Source organism: Eptesicus fuscus, chromosome 11 (genome assembly GCF_027574615.1).
Source record: "Eptesicus fuscus isolate TK198812 chromosome 11, DD_ASM_mEF_20220401, whole genome shotgun sequence".
In the NCBI taxonomy this organism is placed as follows: Eukaryota; Metazoa; Chordata; class Mammalia; order Chiroptera; family Vespertilionidae; genus Eptesicus; species Eptesicus fuscus.
The window spans coordinates 59,366,236-59,379,856 of NC_072483.1; the positions used below are offsets into that span (position 1 = coordinate 59,366,236).

The 13,621-nt window shown below is 52.5% G+C and overlaps 1 protein-coding gene across 1 annotated transcript in view; it reads left to right on the forward strand.

Annotated features, from left to right (window-relative positions):
• PER2 (period circadian regulator 2) overlaps positions 1-13,621 on the forward strand; it is a 35,221-nt gene that overhangs the window by 19,254 nt on the left and 2,346 nt on the right. The window contains exons 11-22 of the mRNA XM_028140733.2: positions 86-239; positions 460-568; positions 1,316-1,441; positions 2,094-2,178; positions 3,513-3,672; positions 3,764-3,888; positions 4,577-4,741; positions 5,682-5,936; positions 7,933-8,771; positions 10,124-10,310; positions 11,175-11,367; positions 12,303-12,453. Coding sequence (XP_027996534.2) covers positions 86-239; positions 460-568; positions 1,316-1,441; positions 2,094-2,178; positions 3,513-3,672; positions 3,764-3,888; positions 4,577-4,741; positions 5,682-5,936; positions 7,933-8,771; positions 10,124-10,310; positions 11,175-11,367; positions 12,303-12,453 — 2,549 coding nt within the window. The remainder of the gene's footprint in view (positions 1-85; positions 240-459; positions 569-1,315; positions 1,442-2,093; positions 2,179-3,512; positions 3,673-3,763; positions 3,889-4,576; positions 4,742-5,681; positions 5,937-7,932; positions 8,772-10,123; positions 10,311-11,174; positions 11,368-12,302; positions 12,454-13,621) is intronic.

Here is a 13,621-nt window from a genome sequence, read left to right on the forward strand (position 1 = left end):
TGTGAACTTGAGGCATCTGGGCTTGTCTTTTTTCTTCCTGAAAGCCTGGTTGCTTCTCACCCCCGAACGCTCTTTTCCCTCCTAGTCCTGCAGTCTGGCGGGCAGCCCTTCGACTATTCTCCCCTTCGGTTCCGCACCCGGAATGGGGAGTACATCACACTGGACACCAGCTGGTCCAGCTTCATCAACCCCTGGAGCAGGAAGATCTCCTTCATCATCGGGCGGCACAGAGTCAGAGTGTAAGTGCTCCCAGGGCCCTGGGCCGCTAGGCAGTCCTGTGGGGACCTGTCCCTGCCCCTGCCCCTGCCCCCAAGTGGGAGGGACCTAGTTCACGCAGAGCTGTGAGGGGAAAAGAGGGGGTGAGCAGGCAGGTGGCAGCCTGGGGGGCTGCAGAGAGGAAGCAGGGCCTTGCAGGGGTGTGCAGCACAGCCTGACTATCAAACCATGAATATCATGCAGGGGCCCTTTGAATGAGGATGTGTTTGCTCATCCATGCGCAGAGGAGCAGCAGGCCCTGCACCCCAGCATCCAGGAGCTGACGGAGCAGATCCACCGGCTGCTGCTGCAGGTGAGTGCCCACCCGCAGGACAATCTCTACCTTGTAGGCAGCCTGAGGACTGCTCTGAGTCCTGAGGTCCCATCCTTCTGGCGTCTCACTCTGCCCTGCACCCTGGTGCCTGTTCTCTCTTCCACTGTGTGGGTGGTTTGGGCAAAGTCTGTGCCAGGCCCAGACAATTGGGCACACCTGCTGCTTGCCCAGGTTGGGGCAGCCCCAGCCTTGCACTTTGGGGTCTGTCTCTGACCTGCAGCCTTTTGCTAATGGCTGAAGGATGCACCCACACCCCTGCTCCCAACTCAGCTCCCAAGTCCTGGGTACTGACACCACATGTTGCCTCCCACAGGTGGATGGGATCACTCCAATTCAGGATGCTGTGCTGGCACGAAGAGGGACTTGTGAACACCTACCACTATCCTTGGGGACATAGTACTCAAGGAAAACTAGTGCGAGCACAGTAACCCCATGGCTGAGCAGCTCTCGGCTTCCTGGCTCGCCAACTAGGGCTAAACTGTAATATATCGAGTTTAGTTTCTAAAACCCTCGATAGAACCAAGATCAGCCCACCCATGTGAGCAGAGGGGCAGACTGAATGAAGTCCCTCTTAGTGGGTTCTCCCCAGGGCCTGTGATCCGGGGACCCTGGTGCTGTGGGTGGAGGCTGAGAGCTGTGAATCGGGCTTCGGGAAGACAAAGCCACAGGCCAGCTGTGCCCCTCCCCCAACCCTGTACCTAGGCCTCCTGTCTGCTCTCTCCCCAGCCCGTCCCCCACAGCGGTTCCAGCGGCTATGGGAGCCTGGGCAGCAATGGCTCCCACGAACACCTCATGAGCCAGACCTCCTCCAGCGACAGCAATGGCCAGGAGGACGCCCGCAGGAGGAGAGCAGTAGGTCCCTCTGCCCCACCCCTGGGAACCTGTCTGTGGTGCATGCGGGAGTCACAAAGCACATTCAAACAACCCTGGCTGCTCTCTAAGTTCTGTTCATGGGGACTTACTTTACCATCTCTAAGAGTTGAAGCAGCAAGTCCTGGCCGGGTGGTTCAGTTGGAGCCTCGTCCCATACACCAAAAGGTCATGGGTTCAATCCTTAGGGCACATACCCAGGTTGTGGGTTCGATCCCCAGTTAGGGTGCATAGGGAGGCAACCAATCGATGTGAAATCTCTTTCTCCCTTCTCTCTAAAATCAATAAAAACATATCCTTGGATAAGGATTAAAAAGAAAATGAAGGGGAAAAATAGTTGCAGCAGCTAAAACTGTAGTTTAAGCTTTGGATGAAAAGTTATTTAAAGAAGGCAAATCAAGCAAAAGGGAAGGTTTAACTTCAGGGTAGAAGGAAGAAAATGGAAAGTGCATCCCCCTTTCCTTTTATTATTCTTCCAAATCACCGGTCCGTTTTCTCTAACTTGGCCTCACAGATTCCCACTCAGCACCTCCTCCTCGCTGAGATTACTCCTGCTTCTCCCTCCTCGAGGTGGGGCTGAAGTACTATGCAGTCTCCGATGGAGAATAATGTGCTTATTTTGTCTTTATTCAAGGAAAATTCTAAAAACGGTAACAAGGTCAAAAACAAAAGTCATTATTCTGATGAATCTGGAGAACAGAAGAGAAAATCTGCTACAGGTAAAAAATTACTCACCCTTTTCTTAGTAAAACTGTAGTCTGGTCAGGTTTTTCTGGCTTTCACCTGAAATGTGGGTAGCAGAGAATTTACCCTTTAAATGTGTGCACATCCCCCGCCCTGTCCCTCAGGCAGCAGGGCCTTCACTCCTTCAACACCAGTGTGGCTCAGTTGGTTGAGCATTGTCCCATGCACCAAGAGGTCACTGGCTAGCTTCCCAGTCAGGGCACATGCCAAGGTTACAGGCTCGATCCCCAGTAGGGTGTGTGCAAGAGGCAGCTGATCAATGATACTCTCTCATCAATGTTTCTCTCTCTCTCTCCCCTTCCTCTCTCTGAAATCAATAAAAACATATTTAAAAAACAAAAACAAAAAACACAGCCCTAAGCTTCAGTGTGGGCATCTGGCACCCTGCAGGCCCTCGCTCCACAGAGTGGCTGTGGGCCATGTGTTTGCACTCAAGTGAGCATGTGCATACGCTCGCACCAAGGACGCTGCCCAGCTGTCCTGCAAACACTCAAATCCCACCCTGTCTGAGTGGAAAGTGCCAGCTTTGCTCCTGGGCCACCTTCTCAAGTGGGGCCCCACTAGCATGAGGGGCTGTCAGCCCACCCCCACTGCAGCCTGACCCTGCCTTACCATGTCACAACTTTACACCCTCACGCTTGGGCTCCTGCTCAGGTGTGCACATGCATGCTCCCCAGGCATCTGCCCTGGGGGGCTCTCATTCATCCTTTGTGCTTGGGCCACATCTTTCCAGGGAGCCTCCTAGGGAATCTTGCTGCCAGAGCTCACCTCTGGCCAGGACTGTTGGCCTTTGGGATAGACGCACACTTCTGCCTTGTGCTGGGTGCTGGAGACACACTAATGAGCAGGACACAGCTCTGCCCTGGAGGCTCCCAGGGGAACAGCGTGCAGTGCATGTGATGACAAGAGCAGAAGTGTCCACGGCAGGCTGCCCCAGAGGCTGCTGAGTCACCTTTGAAAAGAAGGGACTTCCAGGAGGCAGGGAATACTAATGGATCATAAAGCGCCTGGGATTTATTGGCCCCAAAGTTTCAGGAGTTCAAGTAAGAACTGGCCTCTCTCACTGCTGAGTCCCTGACCCAAGTGCCACTGAGTTATATCCCAGTCAACAGCATCCTCCAGGCTCCATCCTCAGACAGCACAGTGGCCGCTGCCCCAGCAGGGCTGCCCAAGTGTCAGGCTGACTCTGGGTGACTGTGTGTGTGAGCCATGTTCTGAATCCCCAGCTGTATCCTTAGGTAGAAATATACAGAGTGTACTCTTTGAGGGAAACAAGTATTAACTGAAAGCAATTTTGCCATTCTTTCAGAAGCACACAGTAGTTCTCCCGCTCAGATGACAGCTGTCCCGGCCACAGAGGACAGGTCCGGCGCCAGCCCGCCCACTGCCGCCTTTCCAGAGGAGCTGGCCTGCAGGAACCAGCCGGCTGGCTCCTACCAGCAGATCAGCTGCCTGGACAGTGTCATCAGGTGCAGGCACTTCCCATCTCCCTACTCCATGATGTCCTGCTGTCCAGGCTCTGGCCCCGTTATGTGAAGCCGTTTGTGATCCTCCTCACAGGTACTTGGAGAGCTGCAGTGAGGCCACCACGCTGAAGAGAAAGTGTGAATTCCCGGTGAATGCTTCCACGCAGAAGGCCAGCGACAAGCGAAAGGCCACAGGCAGCCCCAGGCCACCTCCTGCAGGTATCGTGTTTAGGCTGTTAAATCCCCCAGGCATCATTAGAAGGGCTGGGGCCCCCTTCTCTCCTCCCATGGGAGTTGTGAGTGGCTTTGGGGACACAGTATATGGTGTAGGCTCTTTTGTAAATGACTATAGTACATAAACATCAGCCACTTTCCTACAAGATAGATGTGAGGGTGACGCTGGACTCTGAGAACAGGACCCCTCAGGGCTGCTGGAGGCCCAGGGGCCTCTCAGGTTATCATTCTCCGGCAAGCCCTTTTCCGTGATGTCTGAGTATTAACTGAGGTTAGGTTAATGGCAGGCCACTTGAACGTGGTGCTCATGCCGGTGGTCATTACTAGGATGGTAAATCAGGCATCCCCTTTGATGGAAGCACATGCAATTGCACAGTCATGCTGTGACGGACAGTCTGTGCTCTGCCCAGCAGAGGCCCCTGACCTGAGCCCCCTGAGTTGCCCAACCGCCTGCCCCTCCCAGACGACCCAGGATGTAAGAGTCGAATTGTCCACATTTCAGAATTTCTCTTCTCCACCTTTCCCCCATGAATAAACACGTGAGGATAACCCGTCACCTGCCAGGATGTGTGCAATCACTTGGGTATAGGATCTGACTAGACAGTGGCATTTCTTACACAAATGGTTCGTTTTCATTGCATTTTTGTGTCTCCTTCCATTTTCTCTTATAAAGAGGCAGTGGTGCCCTCTAGAGCAAACACACATGCGGACGTCAGCGCGCACTTGACCTCGCTGACGCTGCCCGGCAAGGCGGGGAGTGTGGTGTCTCTTACCAGCCAGTGCAGCTACAGCAGCACCATCGTGCACGTGGGTGACAAGAAGCCACAACCTGAGCTAGGTACGCTTGTGGCTCTGGGATGATGTTGAAAGTAATCTAATTTTAACAATGAAAATGAGAAGTTTTGACTGCCATCTTAACTTTTTCTTTAAGTTTATGCAAGTGCAGAGCAGCCCTACCACAGCCTGATAAAGGGGGTCCAGGAAATCCAGAGAGAGACCTGATGTGCAGGGCAGGGTGTGGCCCCACCTGTTCTGATTCCTGCTGTGCTCTGGCGCCACCTACTGGCAGTTGTCTGCTCAGGCATAAATATGGACAGCACTGTGGTGGTGCTGAGCCAGGGATCCAAAGCAACCTCCCCGCATTGGTCTGAGAGAACCCTCAGGCGTTGGATCCTTCTCCCTGCTTCCCATGCCCGGCTTCGCCCTTCCCTTCAGGGTCCCCGCTTCCCTGTTTGAGGGCAGGAAAGAGCCAGTACAGGTCTGAACAGCAGTATAGCCCAGGGTGGCATCTCCAAGTTGTTCTCCAGAAGAGGGAGACGATGAGGAAAAAAATACATGTCAGAGTCAGTGTCCAGACCCCCTTCCAGGACGGTCATTGCATCCACCTGCCCCTGTCCTGTCTGTACCCCAGTTCCACATGATCCGAGCTGCCATGTCCATAGTCCTGAACCTGGGCAGGGCACACAGCAGCCTTAGTCTGTTGTGCTCTGAAAGCTGATGACAGCCAGAGAGTATCTTCCCTGTCAGAGGCTGAAGGCCCGAGGTACCTGAACTTCAGCCTAAGCAAACTGACCCTGGAGCCCTGGGTAGTAGGGTCTCTGCCATTGCTGTTTGCCTTTTATTGTGAACCTTCTCAGAAGGTTTCACAGATATTCATGGACTTCACCCCCATGTTGGGGCTTTGTGCAGTATCTCTCATGGCAGTGGTCTCAGGGTTTGTCAGTTGTTTTAAAACACAAGGGCCCTTGCAGATGAGTGGTCTGCATCTTCTCTTACAGAGACGGTGGAAGACCCTGCAAGTGGACCTGAGTCCCTGGACTGCCTCGTGGGCTCCGCCATGCCCTGCAGCCTCAGCCAGGAGAAGGAGCCCTTCCGGAGACTGGGCCTCACCAAGGAAGTGCTGGCCGCCCACACCCAGAAGGAGGAGCAGAGCTTCCTGTTGAAGTTCAAGGAAACGAGGAAACTTAGTGTTCTCCAGTCTCACTGCAATTATTACTTACAAGAGAGATCCAAGGGGCAGTTGAGTGAAAGAGGTAGGTGGTGATACCTGAATTGTATGTGGATTTTAAAAACCTTTATTCCTAATAGTACTGAGTCCAGTGCAGCTTTCAAAGTGTGAAATGCCCCCAGCTTAGGAAGCCTGAGTTTGTAAGATTGCTGTTGGGACTTGACTAGGGATGCCATCTGTTTCCATGGCCCCCTCTCAAGGATGTCATCTCGTGTTCCCCAGGGAACCGTGCTTTAAATAGTGGTGGAGTGCAGGATGGGGCAGTTGCAATGCCACCTCATCAGATACTTCTTGCCTGGGTGACTGTGAGGTGCAGGGGACTCCACCCCATCTGCCCACCCCAATGGGGCTCTCAGAAAACCAGGCAGGCCACAGCTAACTCAACCCAAAGAGAATTGGGCACAGTACTGATGGGGTATTTGGTGTTGGCTCTTGAGGAAGGAGGGAGTTCAAGCTGATACCAGAAGATGTACCCTCCTGGCCAGGCTGACTCAGGGCTGGGCTGCAGCCTCCAGAACCTGTGTGTGCATGAAGCTGTCCTTTAGGCAGATTGCCACCAGGTGGTTGAAGGGCAAGGGATGAGGGAGAATAGACTAGCTTCTTTGCCCCTTTTCTGGTCCGGGAGCCTGGCTCCAGACCCCTAGCCACCTTCCCAGGCCCCATGGACAAGGCTGGGCTGGTCAGAGATGCCACCTTTGTCCTGGGCTCCCAGGGCTTGACCCAGGGTCAGGGTTAGCGAGCTCAGGAGACACAGCACATGACCCCACTCCCCTGAGCCTCAGGGCAGGCACAGCGAAGTGAATATGAAGTGAGAGAGGCCAACACCCTCTATAAAGATTGTCTTTTGTACTTTTTCATTGCCTTCTTCTTCCCCAGACCCAAGGTCACTGCCAGGCCCTAGGGAACCTCTGGAAATTACAAAAAGGTGTTCTCCCAGCCCTGGGCAGACTCATCCAGTGGACCTGGCTTGGGACAGAGTTGCAGCTCCTTGCCCCCTTGGCTCAGCAGTTTGCGAGGTGCACAGACTGCAGAGCTATGCACAGCAGCCTGCCCAGACCCTGACATGGTATTTCAGGAGCCCAGTGCTCTAGCCACCAGTCCCACCAGGGGCAGATTTCCTTCTGGAAGAACACCCGCTAGAGAGTCTGAATCACAAAACCTCTACCCTCTTAGCAGTTTGCCTCTGGCTGGCCCACTTGCCTCCAGCTTGTAGCAAAGGTGAGGACCCCCTTGGCACAGCTGACAGGTGTCCCGCACACCTGCTGCAAGAGCCCTGAGTCAGCCTGTGTGCCAGGACAGGAAAACCTGAGGTTCCTCGGACCATCCCCTTGCCCATCCCACCCAGCCATAGTACTCCTGGTGCTGGCCCATGGCCAGGGGAGGCATGGGGACATGCCCAGAGTCCCTTTTGTCACCAGTTGAGACCCTCCAGCCTCCTAAAGAAGCTCAGCCACTTGTCACCGGAGAGGAAGAATCTGGCTCTGAGGGCAAGTGCTCCTTCCCGCCCTTTGACTTGCACTCGGGTGGAATCACAGGCAAGACAGGAAGCATCTCTTTTTAAGGACCAGTAGTGGTAAAGCTCATAAAATTCAAAAATCAGCTTAGATGACATCAGATTTCACAAACCAGTACTGGGGAACAGCATAGAAATGCCAGCTTTTTAATTTTTATTTTTTTGGACAAATAAAACCTTTTTAATGCCACTTATCACCATCATTATTTCATAAAAGAAAGGACATTTTAATGCCAGAAGAAAACAAGAAATGTGATCTTGTAATTAAGAATAGTCCTTTAAATTGATTGAATCCAGTTTTATAAAAACTTAACATTTTGCCCTAATTTTTCTCACGGATCAGGGAAACCGTATGGTGTTTCTGACAGTGTTTAGGCTAACATTTGGGAACATTGGACTGTTAAACTAGGAGGTGCCTTCAAGTTTCTGAGATTCTATATGTCTCTGAGAATTGACATAATAGAAATCACGTACATTTTCAACTCTGGTTGTTTTTCCATTATTGTAGTTGCTCCTGGACTAAGAAACACCTGTGGAATAGATTCAGCCTGGAAAAAAACTGGGAAGAACAGAAAACTGAAGTCCAAACGGCTCAAGCCTCGGGACTCCTCCGAGAGCACTGGGTCTGGGGGGCCCATGCCCCACCGGCCCCCGCTGGTGGGCCTGAATGCCACAGCCTGGTCACCATCAGACACATCCCAGTCCAGCTGCCCCTCGATGCCCTTCTCTACCCCAGTGCCAGCTTACTCCCTGCCAGTGCTCCCAGCCACAGGAATTGTACCAGTGCCAGGGGCCGTGGCAGCAGCACCTATGGAGCCCCACACAAGCTTCACGGTGCCCACTGTGCCCATGGACATCCAGCCCCCACCTTTCACTGCCCCCTTGGCCCCAGTCATGGCCTTGGTGTTACCCAGCTATCCCTTCCCCACAGTGACCCCGAACTTGCCCCCGACCCTCTTCCCTGGCCAGATGATCCCTGCCTCGCAGCCTGAGTTCCTTGGTCAGACCTCACTCCCCAAACAGTCGTGTGCTTGTCCTCGGGCAGAGTGTTGGCCACCGGTGTCACGTGTGGCCACCCCGGCTACGCCAGTGTCGTCCACCGGGCCGTTGGGTCGGGCCTCCCCACCACTTTTCCAGTCCCGCAGCAGCTCACCTCTGCAGCTCAACCTGCTCCAGCTGGAGGAGGCCCCTGAGGGCAGCACTACGGCTGCAGGGACAGCAGGGTCAGCAGGTGCTGGGCCAGACTGCAAACCAGGCACATCCTGGGACTGGCCACCAAAGGCACCGCCGAATGCAAGGATTCCCTGCTGCTCTTTCTCTACAGCGGGTGGCCCCGCAGCACCCACGGTAGGTCATCATCTCAGACACCAGTGTTTTATGGCAAGGGTCCCACCAAGTATTTCAATTTTGACATAAATACCTGTGCTGGAAATTAATGTTTTCCAGCTAAACAACCTGATCAGAGTAGACTTGGGGCCTTTTTATTGTCTTGGATCTGAACGAAGGAAGATTGATTGTCTGATGATAAGTGCAAGGTCCAGACAGCCCACATGACTTTGTGACTTGTCATGGGCCTTGAGGTTTTTGTTTGTTTCTTTCTTTCTTGTTTTGTTAATCCTCACCGGAGGGTATTTTTTCCATTGATTTTTAAAGAGAGTGGAAGGGATGGGAAGGAGGGGGGGGCAGAGAGAAACATTGATGTGAAAGAGACACATTGATTGATTGCCTCCCACGCATTCCCTGACCAGGGCAAAGGATTGAACCTATAACCCAGGTACATGCCCTTGATCGAGAATCAAACCCTCAACCCATAGGTACATGGGGTGACACTCTAACCACTGAGCACACCAGCCAGGGCGGGCTTGAGATTTTATGTGACAACTGTGAGCACACAGCACAGCTGGTTAAATGCCAGAACTCAGCTCCTGAGAGGGCAGTGGGGGCAGAGGTTCTCACGGTGAGCCAGCGGCCCCATTCTCCTGTGCCTTCAGGACTGCTGGCGTACTCTTACTCCATTAAAGAAATCATAGTTTCCCACAGGTTTTGTGTCCTGACAGCTCAGTGTGCAGTGGCCTGAGCTATGCCAGTGCAACCAGTAGGTGCTCTCTGAAGGGCATACTCCCAGGCGAGGAAGTGGGGCCCAGGAAACAGATCAGCCTCCCAAGGTGTCTGCCACCCTCCCCACTCCTGTTTCTGGGGTCTGGCCTACAGTTTCAGTTCCAATGGCCAGAGGGTTGGGGTGCTCCCAGGATTGCCCCCACTCTGGGGCACAGGTACAGGAAGCCAGAACCCACCACCAAAGAGCAGCCTTGGGGTATGTGGTGGCCTCTTCCTACACTGGGAAGAACAGAAAACTGAAGTCCAAACGGGTCAAGCCTCGGGACTCCTCGGGAGCACCGTGTATGCTGCAGTGGAAGAGCAGGCATAAAACTTTCCCCCCAGGGATCTGAGAACTGCGTGGTTCTCCCAAAATCTACTTGAATGAGATGCATTCATAGGCCACCACCTAGATCCTAATTGTAGTCCCAATACCGACAGGTCTGTTCATTTGGCACATGAAAAGGCAGGGTCTGAGGAGGAATGCCATCCACTTTCTCCCTGAGTGGCTTTGTGCAGACAGTCGCTTTGCAGCTGCCCGCCAGCTCTGGGGAGCTGTGTCCTGACTGTGTCTTGACTGGTGTCTTCTCTTGTTCCTAAAGAAAGTTGAGCCCTCAGATGCCCAGAACAGTGATGCCCTCTCCACGTCCAGTGACCTGCTTGACCTCTTACTGCGCGAGGACCTCTGCTCAGCTGCAGGGTCAGCTCTGTCTGGAAGCGGGGCCTCTGCCACCTCAGACTCCCTGGGCTCCAGCTCTCTGGGCTGCGATGCATCCAGAATTGGGACAGGTATGTTGGTACCTGAGGTACTTGGGCAGCTTTCACTTCTCCCGCACTAGAGGGACCCAGCTGCACCGGAGCCACAGGCTATGCGTGCTCAGGGCCTAGTACCAGGTGCACACCAGGCCCAGCGGGTGTCCAGCTGGCACTCAAAGCTCACAGCAGGTCAGACAGGCAGACAGGTGCTCTGCCCCCAGGTGGTGGGGCCCTACCCAGTCAGAACCCGCATTCTCACCTGCTGGCTTCCATGTCAGGGCCACAGCAGGCCTCACACCCCACTGGCCCTTATTGGACCATCCCCCAGGCTCCCTGGGCAGGCTGGGAGGGCCGGCCAGGGTTTGCCTTCCTGAGTTGGTTCCCCATGGGTAAGCCTAGCATATGGGTGCCGTGCTTCACCCACCAGATCGCACAAGTGGGTGGACCTATTAAAATGGGACATGAATCCTCCCCACAAACTCAAAGATCCCTGCTGCCCCAAAGTGAACTTCCACTTCTCCATTCTCTGGCCTTGCTCCTTCCAGGAGGCTCGCTGGAACATACTTAGGCCAGCTGCCTCGCGCTTACAAAGCCAAAACCAGCTTCTCTGTGGCCTGTTTTGGTAGAGAGGTGCTGAGCGCTAGGAAAGGGAGTGTGATTTCTAAGACAGGCTCGACCTGGGCTGCTCAGGCCTCCCCAGGAGAGCCACTCCATGGCATTAGTTGGTATCCCATTTTAATTATCCAGGTAATTCGAGGATGGGGAAGAAAAGGGGAAACCCACCAACACCGGCGCAAGTTACCAAATAAGACTCTCGGCTCCCTAACCCGGCATATGTCCACAAGCACGGTCTGCAAGGCATCAGGGGTCTAACCCGCCACTTTTTGTGTTTTGAAGGCAGTAGTAACACCAGCCACACCAGCAAGTATTTCGGAAGCATTGACTCTTCAGAGAATAACCACAAAGCAAAAGCGAAGGCAGACATGGGAGAAAGTGAGCACTTCATCAAGTACGTCCTCCAGGACCCCATCTGGCTGCTGATGGCCGACACTGACGACAGTGTCATGATGACGTACCAGATGCCTTCCCGGTAATCACTCGGCCTTTCCCTAGGGACACGGAAGGGTTGGGTAAAAGAGTCCTCAAACAAGGCCGCCAGCCAAGGGGGAACTTCCCTCTGAAGGCCACCTCTCAGGCTGAGTTGAGTGGAGCAGATAGAGAAGCAGGTTCTCTCTAGATGGTTGCCTGGCCCATAGAGCCCTTCAGAGTAATCCGTTGCGGGCTGGGAGAAAGACAAGCTCCCGGCGACCCTCCAGGGTGTCGCACTACACGTTTATGAAGCATCTGTGCCAACTTCATCGCTTTTGCTCTGTTGCCCAGTAACTTTGTGGGGTAAATGGGGTGTGTATGTCTTAGAGATGCAGAAACCAAGGGTTAAGGTAGATAACCATCCCATGGCCACCAGCTGCTATGTAGTGAATCGGGTCTGTCCCCAGCTGCTCCAAGGAACATTCATGGTCCCTGCCTCTGTGAAGCCTCTTCCATAGGGCAGGTGGGAGGAAAGAAGGGAAAGGGGGAGGGAGGAGGGAAAGGAGGGAGGATTAACTCTGAGGTCAGGACAGCTAGGTCTCTGGTTAAAGTAGACCAGGGCTCCATCTCCAGGGCCACTTCCCAATGGCCCAGCATTGGCAGGAGGCAAGGGAAGGTATTCTACCCACCGCCTCCTGATAGGAACTGCACAGATGAATTGCCCTGTACAGAACCAAGCATCTGCAAACACCCAGCTCCTGTGTATAATTTAAAGTAAAAGTAAAATTGTGACTTGGATTGTCATTTTAATAGAAAAACCACGATTATTACTAGGGATGGTAAGTAACCCTAAACAGGGTAACCTATTTTAAATGAAAAGGAAATTTGCATTAATCAAATTCATCTAAAATTCCATTATTGATACTGAAAGAAAAGGTGTATTCTTTAAGGAAAAAGACATTCTAAAGCTTACCTCTTTCTAAACATGCGATGAAGAAACGTCGACGAGGTTTTGAAGGAGGACAGAGAGAAGCTGAAGCTGCTGCAGAAACTGCAGCCCCGGTTCACCGAGCGGCAGAAGCAGGAGCTGCAGGAGGTGCACCCATGGGTGCGGGCAGGCGGCCTGCCCACGGCCATCAATGTGTCGGTGAGCTCACCGAACTGCTTTTCTGATAGCGCGTTAAAAGGCTCTCCGGAGCACTCGGTATTCTGCTTACTGTTCTGTGAATTTAAAACTTCCAGAATTCAAAGTTTATTGAGAAAGTGAAAAGATACTGGGACACTGTAAGTCTGCTTCGAAGAACTTTCTTCCAATGGCTTTTCAATGTTGTTCCCAAAAAGGTCTTGTGAAATATCTAATCTCAATCATGTGCTGAAATTTGAATTTTTTTCTTTCTTTTAGTTGTGTTTTCTATTTAAAAAAGGAATACCTTACCCTGACCAGATAGCTTAGTTGGTTAGAGCAGCGGTCGCCAACCGGTGGTCTGCAGACCACTGGTGGTCCGTGAGGCCCGAAAGGTTGGTGACCGCTGGGTTAGAGCGTAGTTCCAATACGCTGCCAGGGTTGTGGGTTCAATCCCGTCAGGGCACATAGAAGAATCAACCAATGAATACATAAATAAGTGGAACAACAAATCGATATTTCTCTCTCTCAATAAATAAATAAAAATTTTAAAGTCTTTTTTATATATATATATTTATTGATTTTTTACAGAGAGGAAGGGAGAAGGATAGAGAATTAGAAACATCGTTGAGAGAGAAACATCGATCAGCTGCCTCCTGCACACCCCCTACTGGGGATATGCCCGCAACCAAGGTACATGCCCTTGACCAGAATCGAACCTGGGGCCCTTCAGTCCGCAGGCTAATGCTCTATCCACTGAGCCAATAAATAAAAATTTTTAATCTTCCTATGAGATTAGGTATTTAGAAAACCTTTTTGGGAACAATGTTGAAAAAAAGAACACCTTCTTATAACCCCTCAATATCCAGGTAGACTGTTCAGTAACGATAGGAATATTTAATTTCTGCTCTTAATGGCTGCCTCCCTCCAGCTGTCCCTTCTGTCTCTGTTTCTTTCTGAGAGTTCCAAAGACATGTCTGTACCCCAGCTTCTCTACCCACTCCCTCTTGAGGCCCACACCCTAGAAGCTGCTCTTGCCAGTTCTCGGTGTCCTCCAGGCACTGAACTGCTGCAATTTTTGTCCCAGTCTTACATAACCCCAACCTTAGCGGCATCCGGAGTGAGTCACTCCCTTTAGGACCCTCCCTCCTTTGGCACATTATTGATATCCCATTTTACAGATGAGAAAACT